The sequence below is a fragment of the Caretta caretta genome, chromosome 12 (genome assembly GCF_965140235.1).
Source record: "Caretta caretta isolate rCarCar2 chromosome 12, rCarCar1.hap1, whole genome shotgun sequence".
NCBI classification, from domain to species: Eukaryota; Metazoa; Chordata; order Testudines; family Cheloniidae; genus Caretta; species Caretta caretta.
Genome location: NC_134217.1, coordinates 18,466,488 through 18,491,991, shown reverse-complemented (window position 1 = coordinate 18,491,991; position 25,504 = coordinate 18,466,488). Strand labels below are relative to the sequence as shown.

The window sequence follows — 25,504 nt, the reverse complement described above, 5'->3', positions numbered from 1 at the left end:
GTGCCTTGGCTGACTGCCAGGTGAGCAGCTGTGGAGCCTGGGAGCCCAGAGAACTTATTTTGTTTCAGGAATGTTTTGGTGCTTCTGAAACTAAATATTGCAGATTCCCAGATCTGTGAACAATTTGAAGGTTTTGGATTTTCATACCAATCTGGGATGAAAATTTTTCCAAACCCTTGAAATTCTTTATGGAACTGAATATCCGTTTTCTGGCTAGCTGTATTGGTGAGAATTAGTGAGCACTTGCCACTTTTGAAAATGAGCCCATTTATTTGGGTGTCTTACGTTAGCTTCCTATATTTGCAAATCTTAGCCATAGCATTCGTTTCTTATTCTCATGTTGAGACCCCCACATCAGTCTTTCATCTTTTGAGGGTGCTTATTAATTTGCTCAGTTTCTCTTTCTTGGCCCTAAAGATCAAAATAAAACTATGATCCCAACCCACATTCCTTAATGTCACATACCTAAGGGACAGGCAGTAGTTACGTTCAGATACATAAGTGAATACTTCATCCAAGAGCGGCTTAAGAGAAACTTATCCAACATAGTTTCAGAACCTAAGCATCAGTGCCAGCCTTTTACAAAATAGCTAACAAAAACCAGTGTACTAGATAGGGCTGTCAAGCGACTAAAAAAATCAATTGCAATCAATAGCGTGATCAAAAAAATCAATTGTGCGATTAATCGCACTGTTAAACAATAATAGATTACCATTTATTTAAATATTTGTGGATGTTTTCTACATTTTCAAATAGATTGATTTAAATTACAACACAGAATACAAAGTGTACAATGATCACTTTATGTTTATTTTTGATTACAAGTAATTGCACTGTAAAAAATAATAGAAATAGTATTTTTCAATTCACCTAATACATGTACTGTAGTGCAATCTCTTTAACATGAAGGTTGAACTTACAAATGTAGAATTATGTTAAAAAAAAAACTGCATTCAAAAATAAAACAATGCAATATTTTAGAGCCTGCAAGTCCACTCAGTCTTACTTCTTGTTCAGCCAATTACTCAGACAAACAAGTTTGTTTACATTTGCAGGAGATAATGCTGCCTGTTTCTTGCTTACAGTGTCGCCTGAAAGTGAGAACAGGAGTTTGCATGGCACTGTTGTAGCTGGCACTACAAGATATTTACATGCCAGATGCGCTAAAGATTCATATGTCCCTTCATGCTTCAACCAGCATTCCATGGGACATGCATCCATGCTGATGATGGGTTCTGCTCAATAACAATGAAACGCAGTGCGAACCGATGCATGTTCATTTTCAATATCTGAGTCAAATAAGACCGACAGACGGTCGATTTTCTTTTTTGGTGGGTCGGGTTCTGTAGTTTCTGCATCGGAGTGTTGCTATTTTAAGACTTCTGAAAGCATGCTCCACACCTCGTCCCTCTCAGATTTAGATTCTTAAACCTTGGGTCGAGTGCTGTAGCTATCTTTAGAAATCTCACATTGGTACCTTCTTTGTGTTTTGTAAAATCTGCAGTGAAAGTGTTCTTAAAATGAACAACATGTGCTGGATCATCATTCAAGTCTGCTATAATGGGAAATCTATGGCAGAATGCGGGTAAAACAGAGCAGGGGACATACAATTCTCCCCCAAGGAGTTCAGTCACAAATTTAATTAGCGCATTATTTTTTTAATGCACATCATCAGGATGGAAGCATGTCCTCTGGAGTGGTGGCCGAAGCATGAAAGGGTATACAAATGTTTAGCATATCTGGCATGTAAATACCTTGCAATGCCAGCAACAAAAAGTGCCATGAAAATGCCTGTTCTGACTTTCTGGTTACTTTGTAAATAAGAAGAGGGCAGCATTATCTCCTGTAAATGTAAACAAACTTGTTTTTCTTAGCGATTGGCTGAACAAGAAGTAGGACTGAGTAGACTTGTAAGCTCTGAAATTTTACATTGTTTTGTTTTTGAGTGCAGTTATGTAACAAAAAAAATTCTACATTTGTAAGCTGCACTTTCATGAGAAAGAGATTGCACTACAGTACTTATATGAGGTGAATTGCAAAATACTATTTTTTATCATTTTTACAGTGGAAATATTTGTAATAAAAAATTATATACACTTCAATTTCAATTACAACACAGAAAACAATATATATGAAAATGTAGAAAAAATGCAAAATATTATATAAATTTCAATTGGTATTCTATTGTTTAACAGTGCAATTAAAACTGCGATTAATTGCGATTAATTTTTTTAATCACAAATAATTTTTTTCAGTTAATCACATGAGTTAACTGCAATTAAATTAGAACTCTAGTACTAGAACAAACAGGACCAAAACATTCAGTTAAATATATATTTCTCATGCAAAAGGAAAATAAAAATAATTATGGAAGTTATTCTACAGTGATAAGCATACCTGTCCTAGAATAGCTGATATGACTGAGCTCTTTCCGCTTCCAACATTTCCACAAATTCCCAAAACCTTTCCCTACAAAGAGACATTTTGCAGATAGTTGATCTATATTTGTAAAGTAATAAATTTCTCATATCATGTTGCCTACTGTTCTGCGATCATGCAACAAATATTTCATGTCCTGTCACACCTGCCAATTCAGGAAAGCATCCTTATTCAGGAAGACCTCTTAACCATTTAATTTTAAGCATGTAGATAAAGTTCTTTCTTGGATCAGTGCCATAATGCATATTTTACTCCCAAGAAGACAAAATTAAAGGTGTTGTATTTGGATTTATAGAAGCCTATAGAAGTGGTATTTTAAATAATGCAGTGATGAACATTTTTTTTTAATTTCTTTTTACTGTGTAGAGTGCTGTAGCCTTTTCATTAATGTAAGGAATTTACAAAAAAATTCTCTATTCTGGTGACTGGTGCATAAATGAAGTCTTGGATATGGAATTTATTTATAAAAATCAGTCATTGTTTGGTATTGAGATATGCACTTTATAAACCATGTTCTGTGTTTGTACCTAGCACAATAGAATACTGATCCATGACTGACTCCTAGGTACTACTGCAGTACAAATAATAATTTATTAGTGGTCTAATGGGTGCTTTAGAAAGCCTATGCTGGGCAAAGAGAGGTGCGTGTCTGGGGGAAGAAGGCGAATTGAAACCTTTGTTTCTTAGCTCAGCAGTGCAAGGCAGAGATAGCAAGGGCCCCAGGGCACCCAAATCCTTGCAGGCAGATTGTTATCTTACAAACTTACTTTCTTCACAGTAAAGCTTAAATTGTATAAAGCAATGGCTGCACTATCCTCCTCTCCGATTGATGTCTCAGAGTGAGGAAGGACAGGCCCTGGTTTTGGTTGGTATTGAAAAGCAGTCTTCCCATTCATGTTTTCATTATTGTTCTTTCTGCTGTGTTCATTCATACATTCCCAAGACAGTGTAGCATTTTCCATTACCACAGCATTTTCTGAATTTTTCAGTTGCTTTACATAAACAGGAGGAATTTCAGTTAGGAGAATTTTCTAAAATAAGAGAACAAAAATAAAAATGCCATTTATTTATCAAAGTATGAAAAGTGAAAAAATATTATTCTTTTGATTAATCCAGCATAGAGCTGACTGCTGATAATATGTTGGTGAAATGTGGTGAGATTCTAGCAAACTATTTAGTATAGAAGCAGAATCAGTGCAGATATTTCTTTAGAAATACTGCAAAAAATATTCTTAAGAGATTTTCACTTTTAGGGATTCAAGAATTTGGATAAACATTTGATCTTTTGTGCTCTGATCCTCTGAACCATTTGTGGTTCACCAGGAACAATTAATTTGTTTAGTTACAGTAGAAGTCCACTGACTAGTTCTAATACAAAGAGAAGCAGCATGTAAATCCTTTGGCATATAAAAGGCCCAATTGTTTTCAGGATCAGGGTCTTAGACACCTATTTCCAACATAACACTATTTGATATTTGTTATATATATTATTTTTTTAGAAATATCTGCTGCTGTTTCAGTATCTCCATTCAGTGAATGGGGTTGATTTCTCTTTCAGTGAGGCCAGGCGTTTCTACAATAGCCACATTATGTGGAACAAAGTAGAACTAATCAAATCAATTGTCCCATAAGAACATAAGAAGGCACTGGAAATCAGAAAATTTCAGAGCTTGTATAATATTACAAGTATATTATATGTATAATATATATACTATATTATTCTAAATATAGTATATTATCTGTAAAAAATAAGGGCTGTTTTAATCACACTGTTAAACAATAGAATACCAATTGAAATTTATTAAATATTTTTGATGTTTTTCTACACTTTCATATATCGTATTCTATGTTGTCACTGAAATCAGTGTATATTTTTATTACAAATATTTGCACTGTAAACATGATAAACAAAAGAAATAATATTTTTCAATTCACCTCATACAAGTGCTGTAGTGCAATCTCTTTGTCATGAAAGTGAAACTTAGAAATGTAGATTTTTTTGTTTCATAACTGCACTCAAAAACAAAACAATGTGAAACTTCAGAGCCAATAAGTCCACTCAGTCCTACTTCTTGTTCAGCCAATCAGTCAAACAAGTTTGTTTACATTTATAGGAGATAATGCTGCCCTCTTCTTATTTACAAAGTAACCAGAAAGTCAGAACAGGCATTTTCATGGCACTTTTTGTTGCTGGCATTGCAAGGTATTTACATGCCAGATATGCTAAACATTTGTATACCTTTTCATGCTTCGGCCACCATTCCAGAGGACATGCTTCATCCTGATGACGCTCATTAAAAAAATAATGCGCTAATTAAATTTGTGACTGAACTCCTTGGGGGAGAATTGTATGTCCCCTGCTTTGTTTTACCCGCATTCTGCCATAGATTTCCCATTATAGCAGTCTTGAATGATGATCCAGCACACGTTGTTCATTTTAAGAATATTTTCACTGCAGATTTTACAAAACACAAAGAAGGTACCAATGTGAGATTTCTAAAGATAGCTACAGCACTCGACCCAAGGTTTAAGAATCTAAAGTGCCTTCCAAAATCTGAGAGGGACAAGGTGTGGAGCATGCTTTCAGAAGTCTTAAAAGAGCAACACTCCGATGCAGAAACTACAGAACCCGACCCACCAAAAAAGAAAATCGACCGTCTGTCAATCTTATTTGACTCAGATACTGAAAATGAATGTGCATCGATCTGCACTGCATTTCATTGTTATCGAGCAGAACCTATCATCAGCATGGACACATGTCCCAGGGAATGCTGGTTGAAGCATGAAGGGACATATGAATCTTTAGCTCATCTGGCATGTAAATATCTTGTGACACCGGCTACACCAGTGCCATGAGAATGCCTGTTCTCACTTTCAGGTGATATTGTAAACAAGAAGTGGGCAGCAGCGTTTCCTGTAAACAAACGTGTTTGTCTGAGTGATTGGTTGAACAAGAAGTAGGAATGAGTGGATTTGCAGGCTCTAAAATTTTACATTGTTTTATTTTTGAATGCATTTTTTTACATAATTCTACATTTGTAAGTTCAACTTTCATGATAAAGAGATTGCACTACTATACTTGTATTATGTGAATTGAAAAATACAATTTCTATTTTTTTTTACATTGCAAATACTTGTAATCAAAAATAAACAATGTGAGCACTGTACACTTTGTATTCTGTTGTAATTGAAATCAGTATATTTGAAAATGTAGAAAACATCCACAAATATTTAAATAAATGGTATTCTATTCTTAACAATGCAATTAATCACAATTAATTTTTTAATTGCTTGACAGCCCATTTTTATATCAATATATATAAAATGGTCTGTCAAGCGATTTAAAAAATTATAAATAAAAAATAAACATATTGATTCACTTAAGTTGCTTCAACAATAACTTTTAGATTAGCTCCCATTTTTAAAAATAATTTAAAAACTCACTATTTCCAGTGCACTGTAACAGTAAACAGATTCTTTTAATCTTTCTTCTTTTCTCTTGCTTCGTTACATTTTTGTTTGTACAGCACCTAGCAAAATAGTGCCCTGGTCCTGGTTGCCGCAATACTACTACTACTAACAATAATAATAGAGGAAGAAGGCAGTAGTGGCTTGTTATTTGATGTATAACTATTCTGTTTTTAATTTTACTTTTGAGATACACATTTTTAGTTTTCTCTTTAGAATTAGGTATGTAGTTTAGTGTAGTTTTCTTTTATTTACTAACTAAAGCCTGTTATAATGCATGAAGTCATTGAAGTCAATGGGAGTCTTTCCATTGCTCTGAACAAGAAGTAAAATTACAATCTACATTAAGCGATTGTCTGCACTGAGAAATTAATTCAGATTAAGGGAGGGTGTGAGTTTAAAACAGAAGAGCTATTTCTGATTAACTTCTTGTGTGGATGCTCTTATTTAAGAAGATTCTTATTCTGGTTCAATTTTAACCACTTTGGAAGTAGATTACCCTAATTTGGAATATGGTATGTACATATAGGGAGTTAATCAGGAATAATTATTCCAGAATAACTCCCTGTATAGGTAAACCCTTGTTTGCACTTATCTAGAAAATTCCCTAAATATTTTAAAACCATGTTTTACCTTCAATCTTGTTAGGGAAACTTTAGCTTCTGCTGCTGCTTTCACTGAGAAAGGCAAGATAGCAATTGAAAACTTCATTACATTAAACATGGCAATCACACTAAATGCCTGCAAAAGAAAAAGGAAAAAGGCTTTTACTATTTTGGTGCTGACCATTCTTTTGCATAAAAATTCTAAATATATTTTTGTATTATATTTTACAGGGTAGGAACAAATATATGCTTTTAATTTGTGTGATTTTCATTTTCGTAATTGCAAGGTGAGTGGCTAAAACACAATGCAACGCCTTCCATTTTTCAAGTCATTATGAATATGCAAAATGGCGTTGGTCCCATTACTGAGCTTTCTGGAACATCAGTCTGAGGAGTCTTCCTAGGTCTTCTACCACTGATTTCAGTGAAGTTAGGTGAGGGAGGAATTTGACCTGTTAAGTGTAAGTCTCTGAACCCTTCCTGCAAACCAACTTCCAATCCGTCTTGCTATGTTAGCAATGAAGCTTACATTTTTTTTATCTTGTCTAGAAGCTTCCTGTGTGATACCTTGTCAAGGGCTTCACTGAAATCCAAGTAACTCACATACACTGCCCTGCCTTCCTACATATGCTTTGTCACTTCTTTAAAGAAATCAGTCAGGCATATTCTTAGCAAACATATGTTGGCAAGTGCCTAACTCCTGTTTACTTATAAGTGAAACATTTCATTTTGTCCCTAATAAATGAACCCAGTATTTTCATAAGACATAAATGAGATTATTGATGTGTAATTAAGAGGCCTCTAGCTTACTAGCCATTTTTAAAATTGGTATTATGTCCACTTTTTTTCGGTCTTTGTGCATTTTCTGTTTATGCAGTTATGTACAAAATAAAAAGATGGTAATATTTTTGCTTGTTCCTTGCTTAATTCCAAGAGTTGCCTAAGGATCTGGGCAAGCCCGGGAAACAACTGCCTGGGGAGTCTGGGAACTGGGAGTGTCTGTACTGGCAGGAAACTAGGCAGGCAGACTTTGACGGAATCAACATGTTCCTGCATAATGTTTCAGTTCTCTTGAATCAGCATTTTCTAATAGAATATTGTTCTGTTGGAAAATTTTCAACCAATTTGAGTGAACAGTGGAAGGAACTAGTTACAGCTGCAGCCTCTGCACAAATTTATAGGCACCCCAGGCTTCCCAGAGAAGCTGATACAGATGCTCTCTCACATGGTGATACAGTTCACAAGACTCATCTCAGGAGATTTCAACACCCACAAGGGCAAGGATTCTGATATAATAGCACACAACTTCCTATCCAAACTCTTCATCTTTGTTTTCTCATAGGAAATCTTTGGACTCCCACATATAAAGCATAAAATATGAAAGTACTATTCACAAATATACAAGAAACATATCTAGAAGAATCAACTGTTACAAAACGCATCAGCAGATCTGCTTAGCAAAATAGGTTGCTGTGAAATACATCCCCTTTGTGCAATACTCTGCACCAGCTCCCCAGTTTAAGGTTTCTAACCTGAAATTCAAAGCCTTCCATGGAACTGGCCCTGTCTACTTGAGAGATCACCTCCATGGCCATGACTTCCCATGACAACTATGTCTCACTGAAGCAATGAAACCATCAAACAACATGGGAGGCCGAACTTTACAAGAGCTAGACCAAGACAATGGAACTTGCTACCAGAAGTCAGAATGACAACTAATCTCACCATCTTTATAATGAAATCCAATGTTTATCCCTTCTGCTTAGCTTTACCACCGTTTGCTCAGTAAACACATAAACCATATCAACTATTCAGGTTATATCTCCTACAGGCTGGGGAGGAAGAGAGAGACCACACTATTATTTCTATTTTCCAATATTTGGGAGGAGGTGTTCAGATACTGGTATGCTGGGGGACATATAAGCATATAGATTCATTGGATGAAATCCTGGCTTCATTGAAGTCAATGGCAAAACTCTGATAGTATATCAGAAGCTATATTCTCTTTTATCAGCATTACATGGAATCTTTTTCCCTGTTTTTTTGCTGTTTCTTTGACTTTCCTTTTGTACATCCTCACTCATTTTGTAGTCCAGTGTTTTTGCCAATAAACCCCCTACATGTCAGGCTGGGATTTTTTTAAACAAAATTTCCTCCTTTGCTTGTATGTTTACCCTTCCTGCCCTCCATCTTTTCCCTAGCGACTGCTTTCTAAAGGGGAATGCATCTTGCTGTTCACCAGACTGAATTTTGCATTAATCTGCATTGAGTCCTGTGTGGAAGGAGTGGGTGGTGAATGATCCCAAATGTCTAGTTAGTTTCTTACTATTTAAGAAAATACTTTAAAGCATTTAAAAGACCATATATCTTCTTTTAGAAGCTTCCCTAATTAATAATCAATTTAATTTATTAACTTTATCTTTACCATGCAGTGTTTAATAGAAGCTACCCTGGTTTACTAGCCAAATACAGGTGCAGCAAGTTGTATGGGCCCATGGTGCCGGGGTTCCAGGAATATTCAGGGTCTGGAGGCCCGGTTCCACCAATGTTTGGGGCTGAGTCTCTCCCCGGCCCTGCTTGAGGTCCCCACACGCCTGCCCGGGAGTGTCTACTGGCCCCACCTGCCACCCCCATGCAATTTAAAAGGGCCTATGGGCTCCTGGCCGCCGCCTCCACCACCGGCAGTACTGTGGGGCTAAGGTGGCTCCCTGCCTGCCCTCGCTCTGCGCCACTCCCAGAAGTGGCCAGCACGTCCGCGTGACCGGGAGGAGGCATCTCCATGTGCTGCCCCCACCATGAGCGTGGACTCCGCAGCTCCCATTGGCCAGGAACTGCAGCTATTGGGAGCTGCGAGGGTGGTGCCTGCGGGCAGCGGCATGCAGAGACCCCCCCCCGGCCCTCCTGCCTAGCATCCGCTGCCAGAGGGGTGTGTGGGTCGCTTTCGGGACCTGCCCGAGGTAAACACCAACTCTTCACCCTCTCCCGCACCCCAACCTCCCACCCTCGTCCAGAGCCCGCACCCCTCCCACACCCAAACTCCCTCCCACAGCCTTAGGCAGGTGTGTGAGGCGGGGCAAACTTGGACCCATTCTGGGCACCACCAAAAATTACACAAAGCTGCTGCCCCTGGCCCTGTACAATCTGTACAGGAAAGCTATGTTAATTTTGGAGCTGCCATTCATTAAAAATCCTAGGGGAAAGTAAGTAAATTTAAGAGGATCCAGATCTACTCTACAAAGATATACTGTACTATAAGGGAACAGGGACTTTGGGGGAAAATATATATATAAATATATATATATAAAAGTCGTACAACTGATGCAGTTAGTTCTTGCTTTAAAAGGGTGTGTAAAACAAACGTCATGACGATAGCCAGCGTTGATACAGTAGGTGTCAGAGCAGAGTTTACACTTTGTACATATCCCGCTTTTTCCAATATTTTCCTTTCAACATTTCTTATACCTGTGAAATATAAGAAATTTAAAATATTGTAATGTAAAAAAATGTAAAGCAGAGCTAATATTTTCAAGAGAAGACCATTCTATACAGCAAAGGCCTTCCTTATACTAAGTCTGGATTTGGGAGACGTTGATATCAATTGAATTGCATGCACCAAAGGCAAATTTATAGCCCTACATTTGATAGCATGAAGATAGTAACACAAAAGCTATTTAAACATTGTTACTGGATCTATTTTTCCCTTTAAACAAACAAACAAAAATCTTATGATTAAGCAAAAGCCTAAGTGACTGCTTTACATATATACTTTTATATTTGGCAGAAATTGATTTTGATTTTTGTTTAATAACTTCAATCGATAATACCATTTTTTAAAAAAAATTCTATTGATTTAAATTTTCACCATTGTGTAAAATTATGTGTTTAAGCATTTTTTTATTTTAAATCAAGTTTAAATTTTCACTGTTGCAGAAAACTGGGAGGGATGTCAAACAATAATTAATGACAGATGTTGAGCTTCAAAAAGTTAAAGCTTTATAACCATTAATACTCAACCAATCAACATCACACCTCAAAATATAAAAAGTAAATATCCCTAAATCAAGCAGCATTTTCCTTACTTTGCCTATCTATAAATTTAAGTTACTAGTGATGGAAATATTTTTGTTGGTTTGTGGATATATGGTAAAATTAACATTTCCCGATAAAAGACTATATATTTTTGGCCTTTAAAAGCATTAAATGATGGATAATCAGTAAATAGACTCAACTGTTTGCACTTAGGTTCAGTTAAACATTGATTTTAGACAGCTCTCTTTTCATTACCATGTTTACCTTCCTAAACCTGTATTTTTGTATAAATATTTTATTTCCATATTTACTCCAGAATTCTGGAGGAAGTCTTTACAAGGGCTACATTTAAGATAATATGGGGTTGTGATGAACAGGACAATGGGCTTGTTTTGTACTGGTTCAGAACCCCAGTTTTGCTTTGAGTTTTGGGTTTGTGTGACAATGCAAACTCAAAGCCGAAAAGGGAAGGGAAAACCAAAAATGTCTCTCAGTGAATTGCACTGAAATTGATCAAATCACCTCCACTTCAGTAACCCTTTCACCCCAGTAAGCCTGGCTCTCTCTTCAGTGGCCTGGAATCCATCCACTGCCTTCCAAAGGTATCCCGTTAGTTACCTTTTGTAGCCTTGAGGGAGAGCCACTTTACCTACTTCCTCTTATGTGAAGCCTTTAGAAGGCTGCTTCTCTCCCATCCAGAGTAAGGATTTTCGTGGACAGTGGGAAGCCTGTTTCCTTTGTCCCCTTCTCCGTATCACACTTGGTCCCAATGTTCTATTTTTGTGTCCCACTTTATCTCTCAAAAAGAAAAGGAGTACTTGTGGCACCTTAGAGACTAACCAATTTATTTGAGCATAAGCTTTCGTGAGCTACAGCTCACTTAATCGGATGCATACTGTGGAAAGTTTAGAAGATCTTATTATATACACACAAAGCATAAAACGATATCTCCTCCCACTCCACTCTCCTGCTGGTAATAGCTTATCTAAAGTGACCACTCTCCTTACAATGTGTATGATAATCAAGGTGGGCCATTTCCAACACAAATCCAGGTTTTCTCTCCCCCTCCCTCCCCCCCCCCAACTCACTCTCCTGCTGATAATAGCTTATCCAAAGTGACCACTCTCCTTACATTGTGTATGATAATCAAGGTGGGCCATTTCCAGCACAAATCCAGGGTTTAACAAGAACGTCTGGGGGGGGGTAGGAAAAAACAAGGGGAAATAGGCTACCTTGCATAATGACTAAGCCACTCCCAGTCTCTATTCAAGCCTAAGTTAATTGTATCCAATTTGCAAATGAATTCCAATTCAGCAGTTTCTCGCTGGAGTCTGGATTTGAAGTTTTTTTGTTGTAAAATAGCAACTTTCACATCAACTAATGTGATATATGCCATCATGTGCCAGCAATGCCCCTCTGCCATGTACATTGGTCAAACTGGACAGTCTCTACGTAAAAGAATAAATGGACACAAATCAGATGTCAAGAATTATAACATTCATAAACCAGTCGGAGAACACTTCAATCTCTCTGGTCACGCGATTACAGACATGAAAGTCGCTATTTTACAACAAAAAAACTTCAAATCCAGACTCCAGCGAGAAACTGCTGAATGGGAATTCATTTGCAAATTGGATACAATTAACTTAGGCTTGAATAGAGACTGGGAGTGGCTTAGTCATTATGCAAGGTAGCCTATTTCCCCTTGTTTTTTCCTACCCCCCCGCCCCCCGCAGACGTTCTTGTTAAACCCTGGATTTGTGCTGGAAATGGCCCACCTTGATTATCATACACAATGTAAGGAGAGTGGTCACTTTGGATAAGCTATTACCAGCAGGAGAGTGAATTTGGGGGGGAGGGGGCTGAGAAAACCTGGATTTGTGTTGGAAATGGCCCAACTTGATTATCATACACATTGTAAGGAGAGTGATCACTTTAGATAAGCTATTACCAGCAGGAGAGTGGGGTGGGAGGAGATATTTTTTCATGCTTTGTGTGTATATAATAAGATCTTCTAAACTTTCCACAGTATGCATCCGATGAAGTGAGCTGTAGCTCACGAAAGCTTATGCTCAAATAAATTGGTAAGTCTCTAAGGTGCCACAAGTACTCCTTTTCTTTTTGCGAATGCAGACTAACACGGCTGTTACTCTGAAACCTGTCACTTTATCTCTGTGTACCACCCGTTCAAAGATTAGGAGCCCTCTTATAAGAGCAGCACCTCAGTTTACTGCTGACTTCCTAAGATTATTTCTGGAGGACTGACAGACTTAATGTTCCTCTCTTGACCACCCACAGGAGTGTAACTCATTGATGGTATACCCTGCAGCTGTCCCACCTGGTCTAGGATTTCCCCCTGTTGAGTCTATCCTGGCTGCTTCTGACCATTTCCCCCCATAGGCTTCCATTTGATCTCACCCATATGTGGAGACTCATCACATATCTTTCCCTTATCCTCCTTTGACCATATGCACAGCTCTTCTGGCCTCCAGTGCTCTGATTTCCCTGTCTGATTCCCTGGCCAGGATCATGGAAATTCAGGCTTTAGGCTCTGTGGTAAGGGATTTGTGAGGTTGGGTTGCCTGGAGAAAGGGAAATATTGCAATACAGGATGCAACATTCCAGGTACATTACCACCAGAGCAGGCAAAGACGAACTATCTCCTGTGGAGAGATGCCACCCCATTTGCACTCTTTATTTGTTACCCTTTTTATTGCCAAATCACAATGTTTCTTATTTGCTGCCCTTTATCCCTATAGCTCTCCTGACATTAGTGCTTTCCAGCTTTTGGTCTCCCATTGAATAGCTCAGTTTTGGGTCATTTTTACCTGTATATATTAGCTGAATTTCTTCTTCTTATTTTCTGCCATATTGCTAACTTCTCTAGATTACCTCTGTATTATTACTGTGTTCAGACCACCTCCTGATTTAGTGTCAGACAGTTTGATCAATGTGTTATTTATCTCCACTTCCAGATCATGAATGAAGAGATTAAATAGGACAAATGTTAACATCCCCCCTCCGAACTTAATGCTGTTTTATCATTCCACTTTGTTTATGGCACTTCAATTTCCAATCTAGGTAAGTGTTTGCATCTAAGCCAGTACAAATTAATCTTGCGATCAACATTTCATGAGTCACCCTATTAAATCCTATATTGCATTTGCTAGCTTCCTTTAATAGGGGCCCAATCCTGAGAGGTACTAACTGCTCTTCAACTTCCACTTATGATGGGAGTTGGGGGCACACAGCAACCTCTTGGGATTGAGCCCTTACTCTATAACAGCCAAAAGAAGTAATCAGATTTGTTTGGCAAGTTTTGCTGCTTGTTGTAGACAAATTGGAGTGAGTTCAGAGAAGAGCAACTGTCATAAAAATAAAGGGAAGGGTAACCACCTTTCTGTATACAGTGCTATAAAATCCCTCCTGGCCAGAGGCAAAATCCTTTCACCTGTAAAGGGTTAAGAAGCTAAGGTAACCTCGCTGGCACCTGACCTAAAATGACCAATGAGGGGACAAGATACTTCCAAATCTGGAGGCGGGGAAAAAGGCTTTGATTTGTCTGTGTGATACCTTTGCCGGGAACAGATCAAGGATGCAAGCTCTCCAACTCCTGTAAAGTTAGTAAGTAATCTAGCTAGAAAATGTATTAGGTTTTCTTTGTTTTGTCTTGTCAATTCCTGGGCTGGAGGGAATGTGTATTCCTGTTTTTGTGTCTTTGTAACATAAGGTTTTGCCTGGAGGGATTCTCTATGTTTTGAATCTGACTGCCTGTGAGATTATCTTCCATTCTAATCTTACAGAGTGTTTCTTTTATCTTTGTTTTGTTCTTCTAATAAATTTCTGTTTTTTAAGAATTGGATTGGGTTTTTAGGGCCTTAAAAATCCAAGGCTGGTTTGTTCTCATCTTGTTTATTCTCAAGCCTCCCCAGGAAAGGGGGTGTAAGGGCTTGGGGGGATATTTGTGGGGAAGATGTCTCCAAGTGGTCTCTTCCCAGATTCTTTGTTAAATCACTTGGTGGTGGCAGCATATCAGGTTTTAACCTAAGCTGGTTCCCAAGGCAAGAAAGAAATCTGTGCCTTGGGGAAGTTTTAACCTAAGCTGGTAAGAATAAGCTTAGGGGATCTTTTATGCAGGTCCCCATATCTGTACCCTAGATTTCAGAGTGGGGAAGGAACCTTGACAGCAACAAATGTTATTAGGAAGCTAGAGGGAATAATTTATGAGAAAAGAGAGCCAAATATGCATGGCTTGACTAAGCAGTAAAGGTGATATAAGATTTTACAAGTATTTAAAGAGTATAAACACCAAGGAGAGAATGAGTGGAATGGCGGGTATAAGTAGGAGTAATGGGATGAAATTAAAAGAAAAAGGTAGGCTCAAAATCAGGGTTTGGAATCTTGTTAGCCCCATTGCTTGGAATAGTTGAAACTAGCCTGGATCAGGAAGTAATAGGTAATATACTAGGTAATATACCATAGGGAGCTGCACTGGCAGGGTCATGGAGTAAATAGCATGATACTTCAGGGGTAACATTTTCAAAAGTTCCTAACTGACTGAGGAGCCTAAGTTCTGCTGACTTTCAGTGGAGAAAACAGAACAGGGGTTCATGAACATCCTTCTTAGAGACAATAAGTGGTTTTAAAAACATAGAGCAGTTTAAGTTTCTATAAGTCACTGATATTGTAGAGAAAGCACAGTTACCATTTTATATACTACTATAAAATAGCTGCTTTTTATACCTTTGATTGCCTTTGCAAAAGATTTTTCCCAAGCATACATTTTGATCAATTTAATGCATGTTAAAATCTCATTCATTGTTCGCACGCGAGTATCTGTCACTGACATAGCAGCTCGTCGGAATACGGATGTGAGCTTAGCCATGAGCATCTGCAATCAAGATGTAAAAATGCTATTAAAACACATCCTTAAAACGGAGACGTCTAACAAAAATGTGAATTTAAGCAAACATGTTTGAGAGTGTGTTTGTGTGGATGGTAAATGCCTACAACTGGCAATATTGCAGGAGCCAATTGCCACATCCTTTTAAAGTGACAGCATTATATTGCTACCTCACTAGCTAGTCTTTATACATTTGAATGTTTTTCCTCCATATGCTTCCAAACTCTTTTTTGAATATTCATGTTTCCAGTGTCTATTGATACTCATTGTAGTATTCCAATGAACACAATAAAGGCCTCATTCAGGACTCCATTTTTGTATCCAACAACATATATTGTATAGATTTCTTGTTCCTTTTCTAATTTGGCTCTTCTGCTAAGATGTGTGTCACCTAGACTAGAGCTTGCTTCCATGTTCCATGTCAGAGGCCATTAACATATCATGTAAAAAACAGGAACAGATTTGTATATTCCTATGCACCTTACTATTTAGAAATGACGAGGGAACAACAGGAAACAGCTGTGATTTCCTATGCACCTTAATATGTAGATTCGACAATGTTATATATATTTTTATCCTTACAGATGCTAATATCAAATTAGAAAAAGAATGAGAAAGCTATACAATGTATATTACTAGATACAAAAAGGAAGGCCTGAATGAGTCCTTTAATGTGTTCAGTGAAATACTGTAATGAACAGCAATAGACACTGGAAACGTGAATATTCAAAAAAGAGTTTGGAAGTATATGGAGGAAAAACATTCAAACGTATAAAGACTAGCTAGTGAGATAGCAATATAATGCTGTCACTTTAAAGGGTGTGGCAACTGGCTCCTGCAATATTGCCAGTTTGAGCCATTGACCATCCACACAACCACACACTCAGCAAAAACCTGCTGCCACCATATTGAAAACACTTTGAGGCAGTGGTTTGTGGTTCTGTGTGTTTAGCTCCTGTAGGTGTGACAGCATTATAGGAGATTATCAAATGTACTTTAGAAACTGTTAAGATGTGTCTGGAAAAGTTTAATCAATTGAAAACACAGTTCATTAACTAAACAGCTCTATGTCTCCATTTTAAATAGAAATAAAATACATATAGCTTCATGTAAAAGTAACAATGGATTATTCCAGTGTTACTGCTTGAAAGGAAAGCTCCTTTAACTATTCTGAATGTAGTTTATTCTTTATATGAAAAATTTAATCACCAGTGAATACTAAATTAATACATTAATTAACACACTCGAAGTATCTTAAGACCATATTTTCATAATAGTCTCTATGCTTGCACAAGTTATTGATTGTACAACAGGTACAAAATTGCAGTTACATATGTTAGACTTATCTGTAACTATCGTACCTGATTGTTTTTGAAAATTTGGCCCCTGTGTTGTCTTTTAGAAAAACTAAAATGAATGTGATTTAAACTGCTTATGTGGCAACACTAAGGTGAAAAGATACTTGAGAGTAGGTATTGCAGTGCTGTGTATCACAATGAGATCAGAGGCCTATGTAATAGAAAATTCAGATATTGGGACAAATTCTCCTTTTAGTTATTGCAGAGCAACTGTGAGAATGGAGTTACTTTGGATTTACTGAGAGAAGAACACGGTCCTTTATTGAGTTATTTAATAAAATATTATTAAAGGTAAGGATTTTCAAAGGAGCCTAAGGAGTTAAGTACCCAACTCCACATTAAACTTTATGCCTTATACCCTTCGGTCCATTGAAAATCTCAGCCTTTACATTTAATATTGATCAATGTACATATAAAATGAATGGGAAAATCAGTCACTTTACCTGTAGAGGTATAAATATAATATAAACAAATGTTCCTGTGAGTGCAGTGGGACCAAGAATAAGACAAGAATATATGGTGCAAACGATCATTAGTGCAGGCACAGTAATTGGCAGAGGACAAAATAAGGCAGCTTCAAACATTCGATAGCCATCATTAGCTAATACATTAATGACCTGCAAACATATAAAAAGAGAGAGATGAATAGTTCTCCCTTTTATCAATATTTCTGTGACCAAGAGTTTTTAAACCAATCATGTTTTTATAATCCCAGGAGTAAGACTTTCAGGATGCACTATCCATATACTGTTTATTAGTGCATCAAGACTTAAGTGACTATACCATTTCAATTGACTTATTTTAGTATTTTACAAAAACAGCTCAGACATTAAAGGCCACCTGGAGGTTAAGAAGTAGAATATGATTATGAAAATTTACCTCACCAACAGAGATGTGCGTCAAAGACTTAAATGCTAATAGATATTCAAAAGCTACTGTAGATACAGCAACTTTTAGTCTTATAGCTGTACGGTAGTTGATGGCCCATGCCAATGCCCAGAATATTACTTTGGAAAGTTCAGCAAGAAAAAGTGCTATGCAGAGTCCAATTCCCCGAATGATGTCTTTGGAGACGCTTTCACTGTGCTGTAGAATTTTATGAATGATCACAGTCTGCAAAGAAATTTCAGAATTATTTTTTAAAATTGCATCATGAAAAATTTCACATCTGTTAACCTTTGGGAAGTTCAACACCGCAATGTCAGGAACTGTGCTGCTTCCACAGACACCTCTACAATGCACACTCCTTTCAGTGGCATGTAGAGTTCATAAACTTCATGCCCCCCAGCAGCAGTATACCTAGCAGTGTAGATGGTGAGGCACTGCTTAGGTGAGTAGAGTGACAAAATGGCTGAACAATGCAGGCATGTCCCCTATGTTACTCTGCAGTACCTTCCCATCTATGCAGCTATTTTTAGTAGCGTAAATGCTACCTCCTCATTGCTGGAATCTTTCACCACTGCAGGGAAAGTCTCCAGCAGCAGTGAGCCAGCAGGGAAAGGTTCTGGCAAGTCCCCCCACCCTCAAGAGCCTTTCCCCACTGGCTTCCCCCACACACGAGCCTTTCCCCACTGTCTACCTTCCCTCCCCTCAGAGCCTTTCCTCACTGTCCACTTTAGAGCCTTTCACAGACGTGTACACATTTCAGTGTGAACTCAACTGGCTTTTCACTGCAGGGTGTAGCTACACGTACCCTACACACCACTGCAAGTGGTGTTCACACTGTAGGCATACCCAGCATGGTACCATATGGGGTTTACACATATAAATAATAGAGGTTTTGGGAAGGAAATTACATTTTATATTCATGAGGTACTAAAGGATAGGCACTCAGATACTATGGTGATGAGTGCAGAATAATGCCTGGCTAGATTTTAATAGATGGTTACCAGTTATCTATCTATCTGTCTGTATACCAGTATCTGTCACATTTGAGAACCACTTGGGGTATGTCTACACTACGGAATAAGGTCGAATTTATAGAAGTCGTTTTTTTAGAAATCGGTTTTATAAATTCGAGTGTGTGTGTCCCCACAGAAAATGCTCTAAGTGCATTAAGTGCATTAACTCGGCGGAGCGCTTCCACAGTACCGAGGCAAGCGTCGACTTCCGGAGCGTTGCACTGTGGGTAGCTATCCCACAGTTCCCGCAGTCTCCGCTGCCCATTGGAATTCTGGGTTGAGATCCCAATGCCTGATGGGGCTAAAACATTGTCGCGGGTGGTTCTGGGTACATATCGTCAGCCCCCCGTTCCCTCCCTCCCCCCGTGAAAGCAAGGGCAGACAATCATTTCGCGCCTTTTTTCCTGAGTTACCTGTGCAGACGCCATACCATGGCAAGCATGGAGCCCGCTCAGGTAACCGTCACCCTATGTCTCCTGGGTGCTGGCAGACGCGGTATGGCATTGCTACACAGTAGCAGCAACCCCTTGCCTTGTGGCAGCAGACGGTACAGTACGACTGGTAGCAGTCATCGTCATGTCTGAGGTGCTCCTGGTCGCCTCTGTGAGGTCGATCAGGAGCGCCTGGGCAGACATGGGCACAGGGACTAAATTTGGAGTGACTTGACCAGGTCATTCTCTTTAGTCCTGCAGTCAGTCCTATTGAATCGTCTTATGGTGAGCAGGCAGGCGATACGGACTGCTAGCAGTCGTACTGTACCATCTTCTGCCGAGCAGCCATGAGATGTGGATGGCATGCAGTCCTTCTGCACCGTCTGCTGCCAGCCAAAGATGTAAAAGATAGATGGAGTGGATCAAAACAAGAAATAGACCAGATTTGTTTTGTACGTATTTGCTTCCCCCCCTCCCCTGTCTAGGGGACTCATTCTTCTAGATCACACTGCAGTCACTTACAGAGAAGGTGCAGCGAGGTAAATCTAGCCATGTATCAATCAGAGGCCAGGCTAACCTTCTTGCTCCAATAAGGACAATAACTTAGGTGCACCATTTCTTATTGGAACCCTCCGTGAAGTCCTGCCTGAAATACTCCTTGATGTAAAGCCACCCCCTTTGTTGATTTTAGCTCCCTGAAGCCAACCCTGTAAGCGCCCCTCCCAGCGTCAGAGCAATGGCAAACAATCGGGCATCTGAGAGTGCTGTCCAGAGCAGTCACAATGGAGCACTCTGATGGGGCTAAAACATTGTCGCGGGTGGTTCTGGGTACGTGTCGTCAGGCCCCCGTTCCCTCCCTCCCTCCGTGAAAGCAAGGGCAGACAATCATTTCGCGCCTTTTTTCCTGAGTTACCTGTGCAGACGCCATACCACAGCAAGCATGGAGCCCGCTCAGGTAACCGTCACCCTATGTCTCCTGGGTGCTGGCAGACGCGGTACGGCTTTGCTGCACAGTAGCAGCAACCCCTTGCCTTCTGGCAGCAGACGGTGCAATACGACTGGTAGTCGTCCTCATCGTGTCCGAGGTGCTCCTGGCCGGGTCGGCTGGGAGCGCCTGGGCAGACATGGGCGCAGGGACTAAATTTGGAGTGACTTGACCAGGTCATTCTCTTTAGTCCTGCAGTCAGTCCTATTGAACCGTCTTATGGTGAGCGGGCAGGCGATACGGACTGCTAGCAGTCGTACTGTACCATCTTCTGCCAGGCAGGCAAGAGATGAGGATTGCTAGCAGTCGTATTGCACCATCTTCTGCCAGGCAGGCAAGAGATGGGGATGGCTAGCAGTCGTACTGTACCATCTTCTGCCGAGCAGCCATGAGATGTGGATGGCATGCAGTCCTTCTGCACCGTCTGCTGCCAGCCAAAGATGTAAAAGATAGATGGAGTGGGTCAAAACAAGAAATAGACCAGATTTGTTTTGTACTCATTTGCCTCCTCCCCTGTCTAGGGGACTCATTCCTCTAGGTCACACTGCAGTCACTCACAGAGAAGGTGCAGCGAGGTAAATCTAGCCATGTATCAATCAGAGGCCAGTCGCCCCTCCCTCCGTCAGAGCAACGGCAGACAATCGTTCCGCGCCTTTTTTCTGTGCGGACGCCATACCACGGCAAGCATGGAGCCCGCTCAGCTCACTTTGGCAATTAGGAGCACATTAACCACCACACGCATTATTCAGCAGTATATACAGCACCAGAACATGGCAACGCGATACCGGGCGAGGAGGCGACGTCAGCGCGGTCCCGTGAGTGATCAGGACATGGACACAGATTTCTCTGAAAGCATGGGCACTGACAATGCATGCATCATGGTGCTAATGGGGCAGGTTCATGCTGTGGAACGCCGATTCTGGGCTCGGGAAACAAGCACAGACTGGTGGGACCGCATAGTGTTGCAGGTCTGGGACGATTCCCAGTGGCTACGAAACTTTCGCATGCGTAAGGGCACTTTCATGGAACTTTGTGACTTGCTTTCCCCTGCCCTGAAGCGCATGAATACCAAGATGAGAGCAGCCCTCACAGTTGAGAAGCGAGTGGCGATAGCCCTGTGGAAGCTTGCAACGCCAGACAGCTACCGGTCAGTTGGGAATCAATTTGGAGTGGGCAAATCTACTGTGGGGGCTGCTGTGATGCAAGTAGCCCACGCAATCAAAGATCTGCTGATATCAAGGGTAGTGACCCTGGGAAATGTGCAGGTCATAGTGGATGGCTTTGCTGCAATGGGATTCCCTAACTGTGGTGGGGCTATAGACGGAACCCATATCCCTATCTTGGCACCGGAGCACCAAGCCGCCGAGTACATAAACCGCAAGGGGTACTTTTCGATACTGCTGCAAGCTCTGGTGGATCACAAGGGACGTTTCACCAACATCAACGTGGGATGGCCGGGAAAGGTGCATGATGCTCGCATCTTCAGGAACTCTGGTCTGTTTCAAAAGCTGCAGGAAGGGACTTTATTCCCAGACCAGAAAATAACTGTTGGGGATGTTGAAATGCCTATATGTATCCTTGGGGACCCAGCCTACCCCTTAATGCCATGGCTCATGAAGCCATACACAGGCAGCCTGGACAGTGGTCAGGAGCTGTTCAACTACAGGCTGAGCAAGTGCAGAATGGTGGTAGAATGTGCATTTGGACGCTTAAAGGCGCGCTGGCGCAGTTTACTGACTCGCTTAGACCTCAGCGAAACCAATATTCCCACTGTTATTACTGCTTGCTGTGTGCTCCACAATATCTGTGAGAGTAAGGGGGAGACGTTTATGGCGGGGTGGGAGGTTGAGGCAAATCGCCTGGCTGCTGGTTACGCGCAGCCAGACACCAGGGCGGTTAGAAGAGCACAGGAGGGCGCAGTACGCATCAGAGAAGCTTTGAAAACCAGTTTCATGACTGGCCAGGCTACGGTGTGAAAGTTCTGTTTGTTTCTCCTTGATGAACCCCCCCGCCCCTTGGTTCACTCTACTTCCCTGTAAGCTAACCACCCGCCCCTCCTCCCTTCAATCACCGCTTGCAGAGGCAATAAAGTCATTGTTGCTTCACATTCGTGCATTCGTTATTCATTCATCACACAAATAGGGGGATGACTACCAAGGTATCCCAGGAGGGGTGGTGGAGGAGGGAAGGAAAATGCCACACAGCACTTTAAGCACAGCACTTTAAAAGTTTACAACTTTAAAATTTATTGAATGACAGCCTTCTTTTTTTTGGGCAATCCTCTGTGGTGGAGTGGCTGGTTGGCCGGAGGCCCCCCCACCGCGTTCTTGGGCGTCTGGGTGTGGAGGCTATGGAACTTGGGGAGGAGGGCAGTTGGTTACAGAGGGGCTGCAGTGGCAGTCTGTGCTCCAGCTGCCTTTGCTGCAGCTCAACCATACACTGGAGCATACTGGTTTGGTCCTCCAGCAGCCTCAGCATTGAATCCTGCCTCCTCTCATCACGCTGCCGCCACCTTTGAGCTTCAGCCCTGTCTTCAGCCCGCCACTTACTCTCTTCAGCCCTCCACCTCTCCTCCCGGTCATTTTGTGCTTTCCTGCACTCTGACATTATTTGCCTCCACGCATTCGTCTGTGCTCTGTCAGTGTGGGAGGACAGCATGAGCTCAGAGAACATTTCATCGCGAGTGCGTTTTTTTTTCTTTCTAAGCTTCACTAGCCTCTGGGAAGGAGAAGATCCTGTGATCATTGAAACACATGCAGCTGGTGGAGAAAAAAAAAGGGACAGCGGTATTTAAAAAGACACATTTTATAAAACAGTCGCTACACTCTTTCAGGGTAAACCTTGCTGTTAACATTACATACATAGCACATGTGCTTTCGTTACAAGGTCGCATTTTGCCTCCTCCCACCGCGTGAACGGATTTTGGTTGAATGCCAGCAAACATACACTGCAATGCTTTGTTCTACAGTGATTCCCCAGTACGTGTTGCTGGCCTGGAGTGGTAAAGTGTCCTACCATGAAGGACGAAATAAGGCTGCCCTCCCCAGAAACCTTTTGCAAAGGCAGAACCGCAAATGCCAGGGCAAAGTAATCCTTTCACATGCTTGCTTTTAAACCATGTATAGCATTTTAAAAGGTACACTCACCAGAGGTCCCTTCTCCGCCTGCTGAGTCCAGGAGGCAGCCTTGGGTGGGTTTGGGGGGTACTGGCTCCAGGTCTAGGGTGAGAAACAGTTCCTGGCTGTCGGGAAAACCGGTTTCTCCGCTTGCTTGCTGTGAGCTATCTACAACCTCCTCATCATCATCTTCTTCATCCCCAAAACCTACTTCCGTATTGCCTCCATCTCCATTGAAGGAGTCAAACAACACGGCTGGGGTAGTGGTGGCTGAACCCCCTAAAATGGCATGCAGCTCATCATAGAAGCGGCATGTTTGGGGCTCTGACCCAGAGCGGCTGTTTGCCTCTCTGGTTTTCTGGTAGGCTTGCCTCAGCTCCTTCAGTTTCACGCGGCACTGCTTCGGGTCCCTGTTATGGCCTCTGTCCTTCATGCCCTGGGAGATTTTCAGAAAGGTTTTGGCATTTCGAAAACTGGAACGGAGTTCTGATAGCACGGATTCCTCTCCCCAAACAGCGATCAGATCCCGTACCTCCTGTTCGGTCCATGCTGGAGCTCTTTTGCGATTCTGGGACTCCATCATGGTCACCTGTGCTGATGAGCTCTGCATGGTCACCTGCAGCTTGCCACGATGGCCAAACAGGAAATGAGATTCAAAAGTTCGCGGTTCTTTTCCTGTCTACCTGGCCAGTGCATCTGAGTTGAGAGCGCTGTCCAGAGCGGTCAGAATGGAGCACTCTGGGATAGCTCCCGGAGGCCAATACCATCGAATTGTGTCCACAGTACCCCAAATTCGAGCCGGCAACGTCGATTTAAGCGCTAATCCACTTGTCAGGGGTGGAGTAAGGAAATCGATTTTAAGAGCCCTTTAAGTCGAAATAAAGGGCTTCATTGTGTGGACGGGTGCAGGTTTAAATCGATTTAACGCTGCTAAATTCGACCTAAAGTCCTAGTGTAGACCAGGGCTTGGTTTCACTGCGGGAAGATTCTGAAATTAGTTACTTGAATTATTGGCCCAATAAAAATATTTATCCACTCTTGATATCCTGGTATAAACCACTGAAATCAGCTCAGGTAGCTAGTTAACAAAAGTTGCTGTTACTCTGTGAGGGAGGTATGAACAAATACATTAATTGATAAAACTGAAATAATGGGGATTTCAACTAAGTGTGCTTAAACTGGTCAATTGTCACATCAGAACAAGGTTTAACAATTGCTTTTTGCAATAAATAGTTCCAAAGACAGAGCTTGTTCTGGACTTGTTTCTTATTACCACACAGAATAAGTTGGTTCAAGGACTGTAATAGAGCCACAAGATCATATTGACTGCAATATAATTAAGTTCAACATCCTTGGAGGAGGAAACACACCAAAAGCTAGTATGCAGAGACTAAAATTGAGAAAGTGGGATTTTTTTAAATATAAGAAGAGGATGATTGGCAGAACTGAAGGACAACAAATTTAAAGTTGCTAAAAGAAAAGACTAACACAAAATTTAATGAACCATTGGAACTCATTCCCATGAGATATCATTGAGATCAGGAGCTTATTAGGATTCAATAAAAGGATTAGACATTTCTATGGCCAATGAGAATATCCACAGTTACATGGGACAGGAATAAAAAATTAATGCTATAGTAGTACATGTAATAAAAAGAAACCTCTGACAGGAATCAGGGCCTTCAGCAGAGCCAGTCTAGCAGCATGGCCTGCAGCAGACACTCTCTGGACAATCTAATGAGCACAACCGGCCTGTGGCTGATTGATTGGCTACACAGCCTATTTGATTGGAAGAGTCATCAGACTGGCTCTTAAGCCCAGCAGCAACAGCAGTTCAGGGGCTGCTCAAAGCATTTGCCTACAGCAGCAATAGCTCCTGAGTTTCTTGTTAGCTTGTTTCTAGGTCTGCTTCTGCCTTACCTCACTCCAGGTAACCTAGTTCTTACAGGGAAGGTCGCTAGAGCCGAGGCTCCAGCCCAAACGCGGACGTCAACACTGCAATCTTATAGCACCGCAGCCTGAGCTCAACGGGCCAGCCACAGGTGTTTGATTGCAGTGCAGACGTACCCTCAGGCTTGCCGTTCCTCTCTTCCCACAAACAGGTTTTTTTTAAAAATCACTGGAAATCCCTAACGTGGTAGAATAATTTGATTTGTCAATTTGTTTCTGAAATCCTTCTGACTTATCTGGGTTTCTCAAACAGATACTATCTCTCTCAAGACCACAGAAATATCTTTGAAAATCATCAAAGAATGGTGAAGCAAAGTTT

At 40.9% G+C, this 25,504-nt stretch overlaps 1 protein-coding gene and 1 long non-coding RNA gene across 4 annotated transcripts in view; one reads left to right on the top strand and one right to left on the bottom strand.

Moving 5' to 3' along the window:
- LOC125620853 (ATP-binding cassette sub-family C member 12) overlaps positions 1–25,504 on the bottom strand; it is a 117,547-nt gene that overhangs the window by 69,187 nt on the left and 22,856 nt on the right. For all 3 annotated transcript variants that reach the window (XM_048817047.2, XM_075118371.1, XM_048817048.2), the window contains 7 exons: positions 17,682–17,915; positions 17,246–17,419; positions 15,285–15,432; positions 9,826–9,974; positions 6,541–6,648; positions 3,207–3,470; positions 2,398–2,469 (listed from right to left, as the gene is read on the bottom strand). In XM_048817047.2, the coding sequence (XP_048673004.2) occupies positions 2,398–2,469; positions 3,207–3,470; positions 6,541–6,648; positions 9,826–9,974; positions 15,285–15,432; positions 17,246–17,419; positions 17,682–17,915 (1,149 nt within the window). The remainder of the gene's footprint in view (positions 1–2,397; positions 2,470–3,206; positions 3,471–6,540; positions 6,649–9,825; positions 9,975–15,284; positions 15,433–17,245; positions 17,420–17,681; positions 17,916–25,504) is intronic.
- The window catches only part of LOC125620858 (uncharacterized), a 48,875-nt gene that overhangs the window by 9,184 nt on the left and 14,187 nt on the right, over positions 1–25,504 (top strand). The window lies entirely within an intron of this gene.